Raw genomic sequence first — 22,943 nt, 5'->3', positions numbered from 1 at the left:
CCTGATTCCGAACCCTTGAAATGTCAATTAAATAAATTATTTCCATGCTTTGTGTCCCTCCCTCCCTCCCTCCCTCCCTCCCTCCCTCCCTCCCTCCCTCCCTCCCTCCCTCCCTCCCTCCCTCCCTCCCTCCCTCCCTCCCTCCCTCCCTCCCTCTCTCCTTCCTTCCTTCCTTCCTTCCTTCCTTCCTTCCTTCCTTCCTTCCTTCCTTCCTTCCTTCCTTCCTTCCTTCCTTCCTTCCTTCCTTCCTTCCTTCCTTCCTTCCTTCCTTCCTTCCTTCCTTCCTTCCTTCCTTCCTTCCTTCCTTCCTTCCTTCCTGAAAAAGAGATTCCACCTAAACATTAGGAAGAACTTCCTGACGGTCAGGGCTCTTTGACAGTGGAATACGCTGCCTTGGAGTGTGGTAAAGTCTCCTCCTTTAGAGATTTTTAAACAGAGTTTGGATGGCCATCTATCAAGGGTGCTTTGATTGTGTATTCCTGCATGGCGGAGGGGTGTGTGTGTGTGGACTGGATGGCCCTTGTGGTCTCCTCCAACTCTATGATTCTACTCTGATTCTCTAAAAGGACAGAATTATCAACCAAGGCAGACAAGATACCATGCTCGATTTCACATTCTCTCTCGGCGAGCTGTTCAAAGTCCCGGATGATGGACCTCGCAGCCAAATGATGGAAGGTCTCGTTCCACAGATCCTCTTCTTCCTCTCTTCCTCTGTCTTGGAAAAGTGGTCCAATGTCAAAAGTCACCTCCCACTGGACCGGCTCGTTGCTCCGTAACCCTTTCACCACTGCCTTGCAAAGGGATTTTGGAGAGCGCTGCAAACTACTTCTGGCTGAACTGACGTCTGGGTCATGGGTTTCCCAGGCCGAAGAAGTCTCCGTTTCAAAGGTAAAGGAAGGATGCTGAACGGAATCTGCAGGAGAATAACAGACAAGGGCTCATTCCGCACATGCAGAATAATGCACTTTCAAACTGCTTTCAGTGCTCTTTGAAGCTGTGCGGAATGGCAAAATCCACTTGCAAACAATTGTGAAAGTGGTTTGAAAATGCATTTTTTTGCGTGTGCGGAAGGGGCCTATGAATGGCTTTCGTTTCACTGGAGCAAGAGATGCTTTAGATCAAAAGGCCGAGGGGACCAGCCATTTGGGAATCAACTGCCTCCATCATAGAAGAAAGCTTGGCTTAAAAGGACCTAACATAGCGTGGAAGTTCAGGAAGCAACTGTAAAAAGTAATGAAAACAAGGATGTCAGCTTGTAGTTGGAAAACTGGAAGCTAACTAGCTAGCAAGACACATAGGCAAGTTACGTATGGGCAGATACTATATGAAAATAGAGAGGATGTTCAAAAATTCTGAGGAACGGCAGCAATAATACACATTACGTAGTTAATATTTCCGGGAAATTCCATTAGAGGGGTCTTAGAACCAATCCGGGAACAACACATATATACCGTTAGGGTATAAATTGATTTGTTACCCAGCTATTCTTTGAACACCCCTTGCGCACTCCTCTTTATTGCAATAAAGACTAACCTTTTCTACTGTCGACACATTGTCATTTGGCATTATTTTTCCAACAGAAGCACCCAAGGTTTTGTGAACAATTCTGCCCACCTCTGTGGCAGCCATTTTGTGGTGGTGTTCTCTACTTGTTTTCAAAAATTCTCTAAGTCCCCCTCAGGTTCCCGAAAGTCTTGCGTGGTTTGGATTGTGCAAACCAACTCCTGGAGGAGACCATCAGGCTTACTTCGAACACTAGAAGGAAAGCAATCAGGTTGGGCGGCTTACCTAGATCCCCAGGGTTACAGCTGTCTGAAAAGGATCCCGGGATGGAGCTGACTTCAAGCTGGTCAGAGCTCTTCTCTGTTGCTGTCTGCGAGGCCCCAACGCGCAGGTGCGGCGAATCCAAGTCATGGCAAAGTGAGAGACAACTCTGCTGCAGAAGCGATGGACGCCGGGCGCCGACTCCCCGTATTCTTGGCGTGGAGACATGGGGGCTAGCTGTGAAAGACTGAGAAGGCTGGCAAGTCAGTGCAGAGCTGGTATGCTAGAACGAGGGTATGACTCAAGAAAATGCCATTAGGAGTTGTTTCAGAGGCCTCTTCCACTCATGCAGAATAAAGCACTTTCAATCCACTTTCACAATTGTTTGCTAGTGGATTTTGCTATTCTATACAGTAAAATGCAGCTACAAAGTGCATTGAAAGAGGACTGAAAGTACATTATTCTGTATGTGCGGAAGGGGCCTGAGATGTAGCAGTGGCCATTAACATTTGGTCTGGCCGTACATCCCTGCCTGTCTTAACACCCTCTGACCAGCTCAGTGAATCCAACTCAATAGTGGTCAGGGAAGGAGCCAACACTGGTTGCCCAGGGAGGGCCCAGCATTGTAGAGACACCTGCCAAAGGTGTACAAGAACACCTAGGGTTGCCAGATCTGGGTTACCTAGAGACTGGGGATGGAGGAGGGTAGAGGAGGTCAGGGACCTCAGCATGATCGTGACCAAAAAGATAACCTCAAAGGAAGGAGAAAAATATATTTCTATTGATGTTCCCTCAGCAATAAACATTCAGATGTATACTGATCTTGAATATGGAAACTCCATTCAGCCATTGTGGCAAATACCCGTTGATGGATTGAAGTCTGCTGCAGCCATCAGCTGTAGTGATTGATACCACATCCTGTGGCAGTGAGTTCCGCAGATTAATACTTCCGAAGATTAATACTTCCGAAGATTAATATCTTCTCATGATTTCTCCCCTCATCCTTTTGGCCTCTATCCTCCACCATCTCCCCTTCTAATGCTGATAATTATTTGTGCTCCTGCTCAAAACACTTTTGTTTTGGAAACAGAGCCTAGTATCTCATATGAATTGCTGGTTGTGCATGAAATTGTGTGCGGCAGCCCTGCGACAACTTTCAAGGGGTTTGCGCCATTTCCTGCAGCTTCTTTGGGAATACTGTCACATCCTCGTTGAATTCTGAAACATGGCTTTCGGGGCGGCTTATCTTTCCTTGGAGGAAGACAAAGCAATATATATATCTGTATGAATTTCATTCAGCCGGTGGTTTTAATTATAGAGAAAATGATGAGATATGAGATACGAGGGCTCCGTTGCTTGGCAACCAAAACCCAACCAAGTTTGTAAAAAAGGCCTTTTCTAGAAAGTCTGAGTAACTCCATTGCAATATACCAATGCAATATAGAGCCCAAGTGGAACTAGGAGCCCCGAATTCAAATCCCTGCTGGCTATGAAACTTGCTGGGTTACCGTGCCCTACTCCTTATCTCTCCCTAATCTCCCTCACAGATTTGTTGCGAGGATGGAATTGAAGAAGGAAGAACCATATACCATAAGTCCCTTGGAGAAAGGGGAGGATTGAAGTGGACTAAATAAACAAAATTGAGGCGGGCTAGTGGAGTTAGGAGGGAACTGTGCAATATCACTCCCCAGTTTTGACTTCAAGGCTGCTGGTAAATTTGGAATTTCAAACTAAACTTTGCTGGAGAGCATATTTAATCCCAGTTCTATTACATTCAAGCAATTTCCTGCCTAAATGATTAACCAGGGCTCTTATTGCTCTCAATTTTATTTGTGCAGCAGCTCCATGTGGTTTCATCTGTATTTAAGATATCTGATTGGCTGCTATTTTAATATTACGGGGTGGCTGCTCTTCGGTTGCTGTTGCAGTTTACTGGGCATTGCAGCATTTTAGCATCTTGTTATAATGTGAGGCTGTCAACTACCTTTGCTATTGTTTATAGCAGAAAGGTGTAGCATACATTTTCTACACAAATTCCAAAAGCCCACATTAGACAGGTAAAGAATCTTCCCAAGGAAGTCTCTGAAATAAAACACCTTTGTGTTTCGTTCCCTTTGTAAGAGAACCAGGTTTGATTCCCTACTCTGTTACTTGAGCTGGGGAGACTTATCTGGTGAACCAGATTAGCTTGTGCACTCCAACACATGCTAGCTGGGTGACCTTGGGCTAGTCACAGTTCTTTGGAGCTCTCTCAGCCCCACCCATAATCCCAAGAGCTGAATGTTTCTCTTGCTTTCTAGTGTCCATTGCTGGAATGTGAAGTCTGGCAGAGCATTTCGGCTCATGCCAGGTGGGTTAGTAATTTTTGCCATGCAATGCAGAAGTGACCCATTTGCCTTTGAGCAAGGATGATACAAGTCAAAAATCTTGATTCGCATGAACGGGAACCCTGCGGGAAACTGCAAGGGAATACCAAACGACCTCTGCGACTGCAGGAGGAAGCAGGAATTTATATCCCTTCACTGTTCAGCGAAGCACTGTATTTGGGGTATTATCTTTATCATTCATTTCCTGGATTAAAAGGGAGAAATGCTAGATTTTTATATTCATATGCAGATGGAGGCCAATTTGATTGATTACAGTTTGCCCAATCAGTCCGCTGTATTTCCTTTACCTGGGCAACAGTTCTAGATAAACCCAGAGCCTGGAAAACCTCCACACAGATAAATGCTAATGACAATCTCCCTTTGGCAGGGATTCTGCCATGTCCAACGGAACAACTCTCTCCTCTCTTTTAATCTTGACTGTCAAGTGTGTCCTTTCACAAGCATGCACACACGGGCTTCCCTTCCCTTCTTATCTCATGTACCCTTTCTTCATCAGGCTCTACAGCCACAGTTGCGATCTGCAGGTCTTTGCAAAGAGCTTCGATAGGCTTCGGATACCTGCTTTCTGGTTACTATAGAAACTCTTCTCCGTCAGGCTAAGATTGCTAAACCCAGCAAAGGGGCTTATCGTAGGAGAGAGGCACCTGACCACTGGGGGGGGGGGGGGCTTCAGATACGGGGCAATTGGCTACACCTGGCTGTGGGGGCCTTTCTTTATGGATATGCGGTAACTCAATCAATCAAGAATAGTTTGGATTTATACCCTGCTTTTCTCTCCTGTAAGGAGTCGCAAAGTGGCTTACAAATTCCTTCCTTTCCCACAACAGGCACCTTTGGAAGTAGGTGGGGCTGACAGTTCTGAGAGAACTGTGACTAGCCCACAGCAGGCTTCATGAGTAGGAGTGGGGAAACAAATCCAGTTCATCAGATAAGAGTCCACCACTCGTGTGGAGGAGTGGAGAATCAAACCAGGTTCTCCAGATGAGAGTCCACCCGTTCTTAACCACTATACCATGGCTGGCTCTCTTTACTGAAAAAGCAAGATGCTTACCTGAAAGTCCTTCTGCCAGGGTTGCAGTTCCGGGCTGAACTGGCTGAGATCCTGTAGCTGGGCTTTCCGGAGAGGATTCTTGATCAGGGCAGAACTGGGATCACTGGCTGTGGGAATCTTCCGGATCGGCTCACGGTCAGCAATTTGGTTGGTGCTGTATGCCCTTCGCCGAGATGAGGTTTTCAGTTCTGTCCCTTGGGGGAAACAAATGGTCCATTTTACAGATCCAAATAACAGTAGAATGCCAGCCCTTTTTACTATTATGGCTTTCCCAGGGGAGTAATTCCTGTACCAGGAGAAACACGTCGGACTTCAATTTTACATACTAGTGCTAGGCGTGCTACTGTGCCATTCAGAACCTGCAAGCATGTCAAAAGGTATGAATTATTTTCGGATGCTCTGATCCCGAAGTAATTGCTGGCTGAGGTGGCTAATTATGGCATCTGTGCCTAATTCACTGATCTGTCTTTGCCTTCTTCCAATTGACTTGGCGGTAGAAAATGTTGCCAAGTCACAGCTGATTTATGGTGACCCCCAGTAGTCCTTCTAACAGTTCCCAAGTGCTGTGCAGAACTCAGCCCTCCGGGAGAGTTTTGCCTGCCGGGCAGCCTCTTATCTGCCCGGCACCAATACGGCAGCTGCATGGCTGTGTGGCCGTGCACCCCCCTTATGGGGTTTTCAAGGCAAGAGACGTTCAGAGGCAAATTCAGGGAGCAACTGGAGCTTTCAGTCACTTCCAATATAATTAATCAGAGGCAATGCATCCCTGCATCAGTAACTGCTCTGGCTATTGTCTGATTGCTTGCTAATAGCCCAGGTTGGTGGGCCACCATTTGCTCCTCGGCGGTTGGTGGCTGGGGATGTTTCCTTAATGGAGAGTACAGGTAGAATATGAGTTTAAAGGTCCAGCATGAGAGAGGGACTGTCCAAAAAGGAAGTCACTTTGCAGTTTGAATTTGGGCTGAAAGAGAAAGGGGGATGGATATTTCAGAGCACTTCACCGTAGCTGCACAGTATGTGTATGTGTTGCACCTGTTTCTATCTAGAGGAAGAAGAGTTTGGATTTATACCCCACCTTTCTCTCCTGTAAGGAGAGTCAAGGTGGCTTACATACTCCTTTCCCTTCCTCTCCCCACAACAGACACCTTGTGAGGTAGGTGGGGCTGAGAGAGTTCCGAAGAACTGTGACTAGCCCAAGGTCACCCAGCAGGAATGCAGGAGTGCGGAAACACATCTGGTTCACCAGATAAGCCTCCGCCACTCAGGTGGAGGAGTAGGGAATCAAACTCGGTTCTCCAGATTAAAATCCACCTGCTCTTAACCACTACACCACGCTGGTGTAGTTGATGCAGATTCAGCCAACTCAATTCAGATTCAGCCATTTTTATTGTCCGTTTCGTTTATTTTAATCACGTTTCATTTATTTATTTATTTATTTGTTCAGCATCTAGAGCAGATGTTTTGCTTTGTTCTTGCCCAGCTCCTGACTGCGCCCTGGATCGCCATCAATTTGAATGGGAGCCATTGTTGACTTTGCTTAGGATGAAGTAAACCAGCTTGTTAGCCTTTTTGCTACCCCAACGCCAACATGCAAACACATCCTTTAAACAGCGGAAAGAGAACCTACCAGAATCAAGGTCAGACTCACTCCCAAGGTCTCCACCAATCCCTAGAAGTTCAGGGGCCCTGTCTGAAGGGAGCCCGCTTTCCGAATCCTTGGGAGAGGCCCAGTGTTCGGCGGTGCTCCCTTCCTCTTGCGAGTGGAAAAAAACGGAGCTGCCTGATTCTTGGGAATACAGCATACTGTACTTTCGCCTCTTGTCCTGGGAGAATGAAAAATTAGGACAGCAATGAATTACAGTGGCATTTTCAGTACCAAACACAGCCATCATTTGCCATTCTTTTTCCCCAGGATTGATTTCCAAGGGGTCAAGAACAGCAGACACTACTACCTTGATGCAGTTTTTGGAAAGAAAAAAAACCCAAAGTAGCAGATTGGGCATATGCTCTGAAGGTTGGAGAAGGGTCCCTTGGGAAAAGGTTTAACCCAGTGGTGGGCTTCAAATAATGTAACAACCGGTTCTGGTGGTGGAATTCAAATAATTTAACAACTGGTTGTTTACAAGAACCATTTTAACAACCAGTTCTGCCGAAGTGGTGCAAACCGGCTGAATCCCACCACTGGTTTAATCCAATCCTTCTATTACTCTTCCAGGATTTAAATAGCCCCTCCAGAGCTGCAGTTAGCTCTGTGGATAGGAAAAAGACATATAATCATGAACCTAACTGACCCTCTGTGCACCGGCTACATAATTTTGTTAAAGTCCTGGAAGTTCTATTCATAGAACGCCTAGCATTATGTCTGGTTTGGACCTTAACTGAGAAATTTGATCTTCCAGAGAATCCCCAGAAGACAAGGTAGGATTCCGTTTTCTCATTCCGGCTATTTGAGCAGAAAACTCCAGTTTTCATTTGGCTTCTCCCTTGTGAAAATCAAACCCGTGATTCTTTATTTTCAAATAATTCCTTGCACTGAATGCATCCCCCGAGTGGCTTATAAATATGTATGTTACACATAGACCATGTCAATTGTATTTAAGGGCCCATACAAATGTGTACACGACACAAACCAACCTGCCAAACTAACAGGAAAAAAAAAGCATGCGACACAAACCAGATGACAACAATGTAAGGGAATATAAATAGAAATGAAACAGGGAAGTGCTCTTCTCCTGTTCCCGGATTCCAACCCATCGAGGCGTTATAGCCTAAGGTAGATGGTTCGTCCTACAATGTCGCCAATGGCTCAAAGGCACACAGAGAGAGGGCTAACCACACTAGCCTTCTTTAAAGACACTGGTTACTCGTACTCACCAGCCTGAGGTTAGATACATATAGGGAAGTATCACAGACTGTGCTGTAGCCAACCAACCGGTCTCCTGGGAAAAGGCAACTAGCGCTGAGCGGTGAGATTAAGACTTCCGTTGTTTCTGGGAAGACCCATTCCACTGAGACGTCACTGACAATTGGAGCCATAGCCTTTTTTAAAGACTTTATCATCTAGGGACACAGAGCATGAAACTGCATTTCATCCATCCGGACCAGACATTTAGAACCAACAACTTCCAGGTGGGATCTGGAAATCTCCTGGAATTATAACCAACCTCCATGCAATGGGTTCCTCTACAGAGAACGCCTGCTTTGGAGGGCGGGGTCTATGGCATTATACCCTGTTGAGGAAACTCCCTTCCCAAACCCTGCCCCTCCCCCCAGTCTCCACCCCCAAATCTCCCAACCCAGTCATTCCCAAAATGACTATTGCACTTCAAGAAGAGAATGAAGCAAGGAACAGTTTAGGGAAGAAGAAAATGAGGAGTTTGGATTTATACCCCACCTTTCTCCCCTGTAAGGACGCTCAAGGTGGCTTACAAACTCCTTTTCCTTCTTCTCCCCACAACAGACACCTTGTGAGGTGTGGGGGGGGGGGGGCTATAGAATTCTGAAGAACTGTGACTAGCCCAAGGTCAGCCAGCAGGAATGTAGGAGTGGGGAAACAAATCTGGTTCACCAGAAAAGGGTCTGACATTCATGTTGAGGAGTGGGAATGCTCTTGTATCAGAGTGCCATGTTTAATAATGTGCAAAATAATGGTTCTGACAAAGGCAGCACATAATAATGAATAATAATTCTCTAATTCATTTGAAACTATATTCTAATGCAGAAGGATACCATTTTCTCACCCACTGCACCTCAACTGATCAAACCGTCTTATTTCTGTACAGCAGAGTATATTATTGTAAACTGCCTTGAACGATGAGAAAAGGAGGGATATAAATAATTCAGTAAGGGGCGGGTGTTGTGTCAGTCACCATTCAAGATTGCATTTTGGCTCTAATAGGTTGAGACGAACAGCTGAAAAACTTATTCTTTTGAGAGTTATCAGAGTGGAGCACGTGATAGGCAGAAAACAAGCTTGCTCCCTCACCAACATGACATCCCTTCAAATATCTAAACATGGCTATCATGTCATCCCTTAACCTTCTCTTTACCAAACTAAACATCCCCAGCTCCCTAAGTCTCTCCTGGACATAGGGCATGGATTCCAGACCTTTGACCATTTTGGTTGTCCTCCTCTGGACTTGTTCCAGCTTGCCAATATCCTTCTTGAATTGCGGTGCCCAGAACTGTACCCAATTCCAGGTGAGTTCTAACCAATGCAGAATAGAGTGGTACAATTACATCCCTCGATCTAGACACTATACTCCTATGGATACAGCCCAGAATCACATTGGCTTTCTTGGCCGCTGCATCAAAAGCATGGAAATCCAGAGTGCCTTCTGTCTCTCCCCTCCCCCCCCCCCCCCCAGAACTATATGGGAAAAGGCAGAGAGAGAGAGAGAGAGAGAGAGAGAGAGAGAGAGAGAGAGAGAGAGAGAGAGAGAGAGAGGGCTTTCAGCACCAGAAACTGTAACTGATTGCGACCATCTCTCTTCTGATGCCTATCTTGTGATGAAAGTTAACAGACTGAACTAAACAGGCCCTTCTTTGCTCACCCTCCCTCCTCCTCCACCCCCGCCAATTTTCATGCGACATACACAAAAGGGTAAATCGCATCTCTCTGGTGACCGGGGGGGGGGGGGCGGGGGGGGGGGGGTGACTTTCATCCCACCCGCCCAGGCCCACTCACTGCGTGGGCGTCAAACAGCAGGAAATTGTGCCAGCTGCTAACTGGCAGACGCCCCCTCAATTCTTCCAAAGAGAGGGATCATTAAACGATCAGATGTTTGCTCAACTGCAAAACTGACGTTATGTTGTCACGAAAGCCTGGAAAGTCTTGGTGGGACTTTAGAATACACTGGGGCGGCGGGGATGGGGGGGGATGGGAAGGCTTTTCTGGAGAGAAACATCACGCAGGGTTCCCAACCACCAGATGGGGCCTGGAGATCTCTTGGAATTACATCTGATCTCCAGCTGACAGAGATCACTTCCCCTGGAGAAAGTGGCTGCTTTGGAGGGTGGACTCTATGGCAATGTTTAGGTCCCTCCCTTATCCAAATCCCGCCTTCCCAGGCTCCACCCCCAAATCTCCAGGTATTTCCCAACCTGGAATTGTCAATCCTAGTGATGCAAGGTAAACATGAGCCAGTGTGGTGTAGTGGTTAAGAGCAGGTGCACTCTAATCTGGAGAACTGGGTTTGATTCCCTGCTCTGTCACTTGAGCTGTGGAGGCTTATCTGGGGAACCAGATTAGCTCCAACACACGCCAGTTGGGTGACCTTGGGCTAGTCACAATTTTTCAGAGCTCTCTCAGCCCCACCCACCTCACAAGGTATCTGTTGTGGGGAGAAGAAGGGAAAGGAGCTTGTAAGCCACCTTGAGTCTCCTTACAGGAGAGAAAGGTGGGGTATAAATCCAAACTCTTCTTCTTCTTCCCCTTGGGCTAGTCACAGTTCTTTGGAACTCTCTCAGCCCCACCTACCCCAAAAATGTCTATTGTGGGGAGAGAAAGGGAAGGAACTTGTAAGCCACTTTGAGACTCCTTACAGTTGGGGAAAAAAGGGGTATAAATCTAAACTCTTCTTCCTCTTCTTAACTATGGCTGGTTTGTGAAACCAGGATTTGGTTCACCAAGGATCCTTCAAATCTCAGTGGGTGATGGTGGGAACCAGAGGCTAGTGGCACATGCGAAGAAACATGCTGTTGCAATGAAGCAGGGCCCTATGTTCCCTCTTGTGTGGAAAAAAAGCGCTTCATCTGCAATGGTTGTACCCCTAGTCAGCCCATCCCCCATGGCGCACTATGATCTGGAGGACCCGAAATCAAACTTTTGCTCTGCCATGGAAATTCGCAGGGTACCCTTGGCCTAGTTGCTCTGTCTCTCAACCTCACGTGGCTGTCGTTGTGAGGATAAAATGGAATACAGGAGAACCAAGTTCTACATGGCTTGGGATCTCCGTTGGTGATAAAAGTTAGGTATAAATATCTTAATGCCTCTCGTTTCCCTGTGTTCTATGCCAATGACTCCATCAGCTTGGTGAAATGTGGGTTTATATCTTGGCAGCGCTTCCTCCGTGCCCCTTGCAAGGAGCTCTGATCAATAGTCCCAACACACAGTGAGGAAAAATCCTCCAAGAAGCATCGGTCAAGCACTCGCTCCGTTCTTAGCTATATAATGACCTCAATTACTGGCTCGGCCTTCACCCCTTGCTCCTTTGAAGTTGGCCTCGCCAACTAAAATTGAACTCATCTACCATTTTCTGGTTTCCAGTGCTGGCTGATTGCAGCCTAATTCCTTTCATTACGGAAACTGACGGGTCCATTACAGTGGGGCTTCAAAGTTTGCGCCGCTTCCTAGGGACGAGGCTGGGAGCGTTCGGCAGTTCTGCGCCCAGTGAGAAATTGGTCCGGTTCGTCACTCTGAAGACCTCCCATTTCCTTTTCGACAAACAACAAAACCCTCGTGCCGGATTGACAAGCTTGGAAGTAATCTTCAGGGCCTCCGCAAAGCGGTCTTTGCCCTGCTGGATGACTCACAGAAGCAGAATATATTATGCAACATTCATAAATGTCTGCCAGTCAGCGAATGCAGGTGGCTCTGCTCTGTTCTGCATTTGCTTCACAGCCTGTGGCCGTTTGGCCACATTTCAAGGAGCTGATCACAAGCTATTAAATTGAACTGTGTCTTCCTCTCTATTCTCCTACGATCTCCGAGACACCTGGAGAACGTCCTTTTGATATCAGCAGCACATGACATTTTTTGCATTCTCCAATAGCATAAAAGGTAGAGCCAGCATGGTGTTGTAGTCAAGAGCAGGTGGACTCTAATCTAGAGAACTGAGCTTGATTCTCCACTCCTCCACATGAGCCGCAGAGTCTTATCTGGTGAACGGGATTTGTTTCCTTGCTCCTCTATATGAAGCCTGCTGGGTGACCTTGGGCTGGTCATAGTTCTTCGGAACTCTCCCACCCCACCTACCTCACAAGGTGTCTGTTGTGGGGAGAGGAAGGGAAAGGAGTTTGTAAGCTGCCTTGACTCTCCTTACAAGAGAGAAAGGCAGAGTATAAATCCAAACTCCTCCTCCTCCTCCTCTTCCTCTTCCTCTTCCTCTTCCTCTTCTTCTCCCTCTTCTTCTTCTCCCCCTTCTTCTTCTCCCCCTTCTTCTTCTTCTTCTTCTTCTTCTTCTTCTTCTTCTTCTTCTTCTTCTTCTTCTTCTTCTTCTTCTTCTTCTTCTTCTTCTCCCTCTTCTTCTTCTCCCCCTTCTTCTTCTTCTCCCCCTTCTTCTTCTTCTCCCCCTTCTTCTTCTTCTTCTTCTTCTTCTTCTTCTTCTTCTTCTTCTTCTTCTTCTTCTTCTTCTTCTTCTTCTTCTTCTTCTTCTTCTTCTTCTTCTTCTTCTTCTTCTTCTTCTTCTTCTTCTTCTTCTTCTTCTTCTTCTTCTTCCCCTTCTTCTTCTTCTCCCCCCCCCAGTACTGTCTCCACAAATGTTGGGAGAATTCAGAGCAGGGGTGTTGAACACATTTGTTACACAGGCCAGATATGATGTTAATGTGACTTGGTTTGGCCCTGGCCCAGGAGGGAGGGGTGGTTGCATCAGCTGGCTGGATCAGCATGGGGAGGGGCTTGCTAAGCCAGATTGGAAGGTGGGAGGGGGGTATGCCTGGACAGGCGAGCTCCCAGCAGGCTCACCAGGCCAGATCAGTAGAGAAGGAGAAGAAGAGTTTGGATTTATACCCCACCTTTCTCTCCTGTAAGAAGACTCAAGGTGGCTTAAAACTCCTTTCCCTTCCTCTCCCCGCAACAGACACCTTGTGAGGTAGGTGGGGCTGAGAGAGTTAGGAGAAAACTGTGACTAGCCCAAGGTCACCCAGCAGGAATGTAGGAGTGCGGAAACACATCTGGTTCACCAGCTAAGCCTCCGCCACTCAGGTGGAGGAGTGGGGAATCAAACCAGTTCTCTAGATTAGAATCCACCTGCTTAACCACTACACCATGCTGGCTCTCAATGTGGAACATTGAACCTAAGACTTTTACACAAAGAGTGGATGCTCTGCTACTGAGTCCTTAGGATAGTCCTACTTAAAAATCTAAACATTCGAAATGACCGGCACAGGTCTACCTGCAGTATTTTCTATTCTAGCTGGCAGAAGCTCTCCAGAACATTAATCAGAGGTCTTTTCCAGCCCAGTTACCCCACTTTTAACCTGGAGGTGTCAGGGACTGGGGCCACATCCATGCAAAGGATGTGCTCTACCAATCTGACTTACAACTTCTCATTGGTTATGGAAGAGGAGTACTAAGAGGAGTACCTTTGGCTGCAACCTCTCTCCCTCCACCAGGAATTCTGCACTTCCTTTGGACACAGCAGCCAACCCGTTCACCAGCCTCCTGCAAGCATTCTGCCCAATTCCAAAAGTGTAGCATCTGAAGTAGAAGAAAAAGACAAAGAGATAGGTACACATTGACTCAGGGGACAATTGCAATGGAGAAAAGAGGGTCAGACCTCCCCGAGCCAGTGTTGGGATTCAGCAGGTTCGCACCACTTTGGAAGAACTGGTTGTTAAAATGATGCTTGTAAACAACCAATTGTTAAATTATTTGAATCCCCCCACTGCCCAGAGCCATGGGAAGTTTCAAAGGTTAGAATTCAGAGCAAATGAAATTATAGCTGCTAGCCACTGTGTGTTTCAAGGCAAATGAGAATCATAGAATCACAGAGGGCCATCCAGTCCAACCCCCTGCTATGCAGGAATACACAATCAAAGCACCCTTGACAGATAGCTATCCAGCTGCCATTTAAAAACCTCCAAAGAAGGAGACTCCACCACACTCTGAGGCAGTGAATTCCATTGTTGAACAGTGGAGGTGGTTTTCCAGTGCCTTCCTCTAAAGAGGGTTTCTTTTGTGGTCCCCCTTCCAAATACCAAGCCTGCTTAGCTTTGGAGATCAGACAAGATGGGGCTATACTATTCCACCTTCCCTCCAGAGCAGTGATTCCCAACTGGGGTTCCGCGGTACCCTGGGGTGCCGTGAGCACATCCCAGGGGTACCACAACAACGCTACCGCCCCCCTCCCTTTGCGGTGTGTCCCGTGGGCACCAGCAAGGATGTGGAGCTGGCCCAGGGGCCAGGGCCTGTTGCAAGGTCAGCAGCCGGTCCCACCCACCCCCCACCACTGGTGCTTCCCTTCACCCTGGGAGGGGAAGGTGGGGGGGGGGGGTGGCAGGGGCGTACCACCTGTAGGGTACTGTGAGATATGAAGAGCGAGGTCAAGGGTACCGCGATGTCAAAAAGGTTGAGAAACACTGCTCCAGAGGCTCCTCTACCTGGTAGAAAAAGAGTTATTCCGAACAAGCTCTATGACTTTCCCAGTGTTGCTCACGGCCCCGTCAGTCAGCAAGAAAAGCAGTCGTGGGTGACCCCGGTGGATGGGTTGCCGGATGATCCATTTCAAGGGGGACAAAATGTTGGTTCCGCCCATGTCAGCCCGGATCTTCTTGATGCTCTCACAAGCAACAACCAAGTTCTCCTATAGAGAGAGAAGAGTTGGCTGTGTTCATATGAACAAACAACATGGGGTGTTTTCACATTAGGGTGGCCAACTCCAGTTGGGATATCCCTAGAGATTTGGGGGTGGCGAAGGTGGAGTTTGGGAGAGAGAGCTCAGCGATGAAAGTCCGTCTTCTGAAGCGACCATTTTCTCCTGATCTCAGTAGTCTGGGGATCAGAACTCCAGTCCCTACCTGGAGGTTGGCAGCCCAAGATGGGCTGTTAATTTATGAGGCTGTTCCTTTCCTCTGCAACTGTCCACACATTCGTTATAAGAAGTACATTCCATGCTATCTCCCCATAAACGCAGAGACTCATGTTTTGTGAAGCCAGGTGAAATAATCCCCAAATTCTGCGCTCTTTGATGGTCACTCTGCCCTTTCATTACGGCAGGCAGGTGCATTCTAAGAAATCGTGCAGCAACGTCTACTCTGGGCAAACTCACCTGGATAAATGTCAAGAGTAATGCGCTTTCTTCAACAGCAGGGCCTGCTTTCTCTGCTGACTCCTTTGTTTTAACGCTCAAGGCCGCAGACGTATTTGGGCAGGGAGGATTTAACATTAGCACAAAATCATATTTCATTACTTTTGCAATTGAACGATTATTTGCTGGCTTTATTAGCCTGAGGGTTTCATTTTCTTCCCCAGGCACTCGAGAGGAGGTGAACTGAAAATGAATCCATCATGCATGTGAATTTCCCATGGGAAGGACCCTTCAGAGTATCATCAGAATTCGACTTGGCTTGCTATGAAGAGCAGAGGCGTACCTAGGGAAAATGGAGCCTGGTGCAAAATCTGAGTTTTGCGGGGGCCCCCCATGAGCGGCCACTGTGATGCTGGAATCCACCCCCAAACAGCATCACTTTCAATGGTGTTTTAACTGGGGAGCCCAGATTCTCCTTTTAAATCTACCTTAAAGGGAGAATCTGGGGTCCCCAGTTAAAACAACATTGAAAGTGATGCTATTTTGGAGTGGATTATCCCCCACCCTGAAACAGCATCACTTTCAATGTTTAGACTGGGGACCTCAGATTCTCCCTTTAAATCCATGCCGAAGGAGGTAGATTTAAAAGGAGAATCTGGGAAAATTTGGGGGGTGCCTGTCAGGGGTGCAATTATTAAGCTAGCAGCACCAAAATTTCAGAGTATCTTCAGGAGCCCCTTCTAATGATATCACCCAGGTTTGGTGAAGTTTGGTTCAGGGGGTCCAAAGTTATGGACCCTCAAAAGTGTAACCCCCATCTTCTATTAGCTCCCATTGAAAACAATGTGGGATGGGGCACCTACTTTGGGAGTCCATAACTTTGGACCCCCTGAACCAAACATCACCAAACCTGGGTGATATCATCAGGAGAGTCTCCTGAAAAATCCCTGACATTTTGGTGCTGCTAGTTTAAAAAATTCATCCCCCGCAGGCCAAAAACAGAAAAAACACTAAAAATAAAAAACCACAAATGGACCTGCATTTCTTGCGCCCCCCACCCCCCACAAAGGGGCGCCCAGGGAAATTTGACTCCCCATGTCTCCATTGCAGGTACGCCACTGATGAAGAGTCACTGTGGTACTAACATGACCTTGTGTTCTCTCCCTGGCTGCAGCTAGCAGAGTGCAGTGAGGATTCCTAACCTCCTTGTGGGGGTAGGAGATACCCCAAAATTGCAGCTCTACTCCAGACTACAGAGATCAGTTCCCTAGAGGTGAAGGCTCTGAAATCTAAGAGCATGCTGTCCACAGTGCCTCAATAGACTGGTCCTAGTCTTAGGCCAGGAGGTCTTGTTTTGAGCCTTCGCAAAGGCCCATGAGAGACACCTGTGATACATTAAACCAAAGTGACTCTGGATGTGAAAGCAGCATCCGTCCGTCTCTCGCATGCCACTTCACGCGTTCCTTCTGAGCAGATGAACAAATCTGTAATAACTAAATCAGCCATCTGTTTGCTTACTGCTGACAGTGTGTCTTTCGCTTGGGGGTGCTCCAGGCCTTATTTCTACTGAGGAAAGATACGCAGCTTAGAAACAGATACTGCAAATTCACAGAGACAGTGGAATCCTGGGACGGGAGATTAGACCTGGGGGGACTTGCAGCCTTATGCCCATGATGGATGGAACAGCCACAAAGCCAGCTCCTGATATGCCTGTGCGTTTGAGGAAAGAGAAACACAAAGCATGTTATGCCACCGCTTACCTCACAGTAGGCCTGGCTGGAAGGAAACAATGCCTTAAAAGTAGACCCGAATCCAATGATGTTGAACAAGCAGGTCGGCATGAGGCTCTTCAGTATGACTAACAGGGCATCCTAAAAAGGGTGGAAAGGGAGAAAATATCATGACAGCACAACAGCAAACTCCAACTTGATGTTCACGCGTGCTGTGATGCCTGTCAAGGCATATTCTGTTGTCTGCCAGCTTCTTCCCCTAATTAAAAGGCAAATCTTGGTTTTATTTCACCTCACCAAAACTGGAGGAGCATTAGAAGGCTCTGAGAGGTATCACGTTTGTGTCTGCAAAGAGGAGTCAGTCAGGAACAGCTACCTAAGTCATAGAAGCCTCGGCATAGAACCTTCCAACCTTGTTTGATTGCCCCCATGGAAGCTATTTTGTGGTTCCACCATGAGAGCCAGTGTGGTGCCGTGGTTAAGAACAGGTGGAGTCTAATCTGGTGAACTGGGTTTGATTCCCCACTTTTCCACATGAGCGGCAGACTCTTATCTGGTGAAACAGATTTGTTTCCTCACTTGTAACAACACCGTCTTAGATGTTTTTGGAAATGGTAGCCATAATATCTCAGAGCAACAAAACCTACCCAGCTGCAGGAAATTAAAATACCTGAACTTTTCCCATGAATATATATTTTAATTTAGCCTTTCATTCTGCCTGATCCTCTGCATTGCACAGATAAGATCTCCACCGGATTCAGAGAAGAACGCAGTGGGCTTTTGAACTGCACAGTTGAGTTTGCTGGATATGGATTTGTTTTTCCAAGTCCATTACAGCTGTAAGAGGAAGCAGAATCAAAATAAATTAGCAGACCCATTTGGTAAACCTAGATGCTGGAACTACACCTTTTTCTTCCCCAGGTTTAGAAGGCCTCAATTGGCTTTTAATCTGCTGATTGGATTATTGGAGCATAAAAAGTCTTTTTTTTCCTGGGTGGATTTAGCAGCATGTTCCCATTATTTGTATGGATATGATCAGGTATTATTTGATAAGCTGCTGTGTGCCAAAGACAGTTTACAAGACAGCAGTTGACTGAATAAATAAAACACCTACTAAAATCTCTATAAAGGGTGCCACTAAATCCACTCTGAAAAAAAGACTCTGTATGCTCCAGTAATTCAATCCATATATGTGTGTGTATGCTAGTATATAGTCCCACAACAAGCTAATGATACTAAAACAAATTCACTCTTAGTTGTGTGACAATAAATCAGTATTACACACGTACATGATGTATCATCCAACATAAATTGCTTATATCAACCATAAAAAACAGTATCTTTAGCCAGCCCGCTTTGCCAGATGAAATTGCCGTATTCCCTGTCAGGCTTCGAAACAATGAGTGGGAAATCAAGTAGCTTGAGACATTGGAAGAGCGATTAATGAAAAAGAACCTTGAGTTTTCTCATCCAAACAATAAGCAAGAATGACTTTATTCACCCTAGAAGAGCTATTGAGAGTGTATTACAGCCCGAGGAGCACATTAATTCAAAGACGTGACACCCGTTCTCAGGCAACTAGCCCATCATTTCTGCGCAATAGTTCCAGACGTACTTCAGCTGAATGGATGACACAGAGAAAGCTGAAGGCACGTTTTTGAAGGCTTATGAGGGATTTATGAATTGGTGAGCAGCCCTTTCATAGACAGGAAACAGCAGCAACAGGCGGTTTGGGTTGGAGGTATGAAAAGAGAAAACCTGATGATAAATAGTCCTCAGGAATGTCCACTTAAATTTCAGAGATATTTCTGCTCTCCTGAAGACTGGCATTGCAGATTTCGAACACTTTCCTCCTAAAGTGAATATGCAGTTTTCTTCCCTCTGCAATTTCCCCTGTCCGATTTTGGAATGATCACTGCCCGTCACTATAGGGAAATCTGACACTGAATATCCTGACCTGGGCCCTTTCCCCACTTCCCCTTTTCTGAGGGTTGCTGCACGCAATTCCCAGCGTGCGGCATCCCTGGCGCGCGCCTGGGCATCCCCACGACCCCGCGCTGTGCGCGGGGTCATCAAAAGGCGCCCTTTGAAAGAGCGCCAGGAATGCCTCGCGCTGAGGGGCGCGACAGCAGCAGCGTCGGGGCGGCTGCGCTGTCGCCGCCTCTCTCAGTGGGGAGTGCCGAGGGACCCCGCGCTACTCTCCTCGAGTAGCGCGGGGCTTAAGGTAAGTGGGGAAAGGGCCCTGGATAGCCAGATCTTGTAAGAGAAGCTAGACAGAGTCAGCTATGGTTAGTACTCAGATGGGAGACCGCAATCCAGTGTTGCTATACAGAGGCAGAATAGCAAACTGCCTTTGAATGTCTCTTGCCTAGAAACCTACAGGGTTGCCACAAGTCAGCTGCAACTTAAGAAGAAGAAGAGAAGAGTTTTGGATTTATATCCCCCCTTTCTCTCCTGTAGGAGACTCAAAGGGGCTTACAATCTCCTTGCCCTTCCCCCCTCACAACAAACACCCTGTGAGGTGGGTGGGGCTGAGAGAGCTCCGAGAAGCTGTGACTAGCCCAAGGTCACCCAGCTGGCGTGTGTGGGAGAGTACAGGCTAATCTGAATTCCCCAGATAAGCCTCCACAGTTCAGGCGGCAGAGCGGGGAATCAAACCCGGTTCCTCCAGATTAGATACACGAGCTCTTAACCTCCTACGCCACTGCTGCTCCTTAAAGGCAATAAATAAATAAATAAAAGATAGGGTAGTGTCACATACAGTGAGATCCTATGCTGCTATGCCAACACCCATCACCACTGTTCATAATCAATGCTCATCATCCCAAGATCAACTTTATAAGGTCTCTGCAATCAATGGATTGCGAAAACAAGCCTGGAAATTCATGTTGTGCCAGACAGAATCTCTAAGGTCTGCATATTTGTTCTGACACTTAGCTTTTGTTCCGCTCTTATCTCTGAATAAATACTGTGCCTCTCGGATGAGAAAAAAAAAGGTATCCATGGACTTTATATGTCAAAGTTGCCATTCATCCCTGAGCTAATTTATCTGAAAGATCTTCTTTGTCCAGAAGGAAATCAGAAAAGGGGGGAAGCAGGTAATATAACGGTAAATAGGATTTATTTGAAACGGAGCTGAGTTTCAGGAACCAGAGAATGCTTTCACTTCTGAGTCTTCAAAAGACTCCAAGGGAATTACCGTAATATTGTAAAATGAGGTAAGCTGTGTTGAAGACCTTTTCATTGAAAAGTGGGATGTAGTGGTTAGTGGACTCTAATCTGGAGAACCGTGTTAGATTCCCCACACCTCCACATGCAGCTTGCTAGGTGACCTTGGGACAGTCACAGCTCTCTCAGAACTCTCTCAGCCCCGCCTACCTCACAAAAGGTCTGTTGTGGAAAGAGAAAGGGATTGTGATTGTAAGCCACTTTGAGATTCCTTAAGATGGAGAAAGGAGGCATCTAAAAACTAACCCCTTCCTCCATTAAAAAAAACACATTTTGGAATGTTATGCAATCATAGCGATTCCTCCAAGTTTTCAGAAACATCTCTCTCTACATAGCCCTAATCAGCAGATTTAAATATCAGCAAACAGGGCCATGCTGAGAATTAGATATAGAAATGTTAAAGGCAGTGGATTTTTTTAAAAAAAAATTCTGGTGCTTTTATGGTGCAATTCAAACAAAACCAGTCCAAGACAATTTAGTTTTCCTAGGTCTGAGATGCTCGCAACTCAGCAGAGGTCACTGGAGTAGAAATCGGAAAGCGATCACCAGAAGACAGGTTTTCAAATTGACACGAAGGCAGCCGAGCCAAAACAGCTCACACCTTTTGAAGAACACTTCAAAAAGGAAAAGAAAAAAAACCCAGCTCTCTTTCCTGACAATTTTTCAGCTCTGCTCCAAAACTGCGTTGCTCTCCCTGACAATTGACTTCATGGTCCCACAGAGACATCGCTCCAATGCCAAATCAAATTGGTTATGCAATGTTGTGACATCATCATCACTGTGTTTTGTTCACTTAGATGAAAAAACAACAACCTACACAGAGGGAGCAGAGGGCAAATCAACAGCAACTTTGCTGTCTAGGGACCAAACAAAAGGGTTGGAGGAATGAACAGTCACAATCCAATCTATTCCAATCTAATGTGTGTTGGAAAATATTTCTACGTGACCAAATTTGCTTTCAGTGACAGACATGAGAATCTAAACTGAAGAATATTTGAGATAACCATCCACAAGATCCAAAAGCATCGAACATTGCAGTACTATTAAGACTGCTTCTGCTGCCTCAGAGACTAGGACACAGAGAAGTGGATTCAAGGTGCAGGAAAAGAGATTCCACCTAAACATTAGGAAGAACTTTCTGTCAGTGCTGCAACAGTGCAATACTCTGCCTCAGAGAGTGGCGGAGTCTCCTTCTTTGGAGATTTTTAAACAGAGGCCAGATGAACATATGTCAGGAGTGCTTTGACTGTGTGTTCCTGCACGGCAGGGGGTTGGACTTGATGGCCTTTACAGTCTCTTCCAACTCTATGATTCCACTGGGAGAGACAGGTTTCAGTTTTTCAAACCTTATTCTGGCATTCAAATCACTACCCCATGTACACATGGCAATAAAATGCCCCCAAACCTCAGGGTAAAATGAATGCTGTGTACATATTCCCACACTACCACCAAAGCAATTGCCATAATTCACACTCTAGGCATGGTACCTTGACACGGTTGATGTTCACCCCACTCATGCTTCCACTGCGGTCAACAAGGAAGATGAATTCTCCTTGGGTTTTCCGGAGGTTGGGCTGGCCAGTCCTCAAGCAAGGACAAAAATTCAACATGATGACCGGGTGATGAGGGATATCCTTATGGAGACGTTTCCGGATAATTTCTGTCTGCAGTGAGAAAAATCAGCACGGCTGAGATTGTCTTTTCGTTTAACAAAGGCCTTTAAAGTGTTTAATCTCCTAATGGATCTCCTTACACCAATTACAGAATAAATGCAATACAAAGTGAGCTGGCGTGTAATTCACTGAGTGGAAGAGGCAACTGGGGGAGGATAAAAGGAAACTTTCTACTAGCATTCTGTGACGATGAGGAGACCATGTGAGTTTGAAGAACTAGGTTCAAATGTAAACTCCACTCTGAAGGTTATTGGGTGACACATGAACCACTGAGCTGGCTTAAACTGAGTCATATAATCAGTCCATCCAGGTGACTTCTGTCTACTCAGACAGGGATTGACTTTCCAAAGTCTAAGGTGGGCCACTGCGAGTAGCAGAGAGCTGGACTAGATGGACTCTGGTCTGATCCAGCTGGCTTGTTCTTATGTTCTTAAGGTGAAGGTCCTTCACAGCCCTTACTAGCCGATCTTTTTATCTGGAGATGACGGGGATCGAACCTGGGATTTTCTGTATGCAACACACGTAGTCTGCTACTGACTTTGGCCCTGTCACTCCCCCTCAGCCCAACTTAATTCACAGGATTGTTCTGAGGGTAAAACAAGCAAAGGGAAACTGTATAATCTACCAGAGATCCTCAGAGAAAGGGGGCCTAAAAATCTGATACTTCAAAAATTCAGGTACACTCAAGTCAAGAGATACTCCTCACCTGACTCAGAGATTTCTCTTTGAAAGACCTGGGAAATGGGGCTGAGCTGTGAAGAGCCCTGGAGCATGCTCATGTCAAATCACACCCTGTTTTCATGGCAAGTTTCATCATCACAATTGGTTTACTTATAAAGTCCCTTGCAGTAGCCTAGACATTACACAGTAATCAAATTAAAAAATGACTTTGCCTGAAGGCTCACCATTTTGAAAGAAAGAAAGAGAGAGAGAGAGAGAGAGAGAGAGAAAGAAAGAAAGAAAGAAAGAAAGAAAGAAAGAAAGAAAGAAAGAAAGAAAGAAAGAAAGAAAGAAAGAAAGAAAGAAAGAAAGAAAGGAGGAAAACAGAGAAAACTGTACTCTGTATTGTCGAAGTCTTTTACGGCCGGAATCACTGGCCGTGTTCTAGCAGCATTCTCTCCTGACGTTTTGCCTGCATCTGT

The 22,943-nt window shown here is 46.4% G+C and overlaps 1 protein-coding gene across 1 annotated transcript in view; it reads right to left on the bottom strand.

The window, feature by feature from the left end:
* VWA5B1 (von Willebrand factor A domain containing 5B1) overlaps positions 1–22,943 on the bottom strand; it is a 33,270-nt gene that overhangs the window by 8,148 nt on the left and 2,179 nt on the right. The window contains exons 2-10 of the mRNA XM_048518622.1: positions 21,616–21,792; positions 16,931–17,041; positions 14,524–14,726; positions 13,507–13,621; positions 8,077–8,262; positions 6,830–7,025; positions 5,203–5,396; positions 1,789–2,011; positions 599–913 (exon numbers count right to left, since the gene is read on the bottom strand). Of these exons, the coding sequence (XP_048374579.1) occupies positions 599–913; positions 1,789–2,011; positions 5,203–5,396; positions 6,830–7,025; positions 8,077–8,262; positions 13,507–13,621; positions 14,524–14,726; positions 16,931–17,041; positions 21,616–21,792 (1,720 nt within the window). The remainder of the gene's footprint in view (positions 1–598; positions 914–1,788; positions 2,012–5,202; positions 5,397–6,829; positions 7,026–8,076; positions 8,263–13,506; positions 13,622–14,523; positions 14,727–16,930; positions 17,042–21,615; positions 21,793–22,943) is intronic.

This window comes from Sphaerodactylus townsendi, linkage group LG16 (assembly GCF_021028975.2).
Source record: "Sphaerodactylus townsendi isolate TG3544 linkage group LG16, MPM_Stown_v2.3, whole genome shotgun sequence".
In the NCBI taxonomy this organism is placed as follows: domain Eukaryota; kingdom Metazoa; phylum Chordata; class Lepidosauria; order Squamata; family Sphaerodactylidae; genus Sphaerodactylus; species Sphaerodactylus townsendi.
This window is presented reverse-complemented; position numbering and strand designations above follow the sequence as displayed.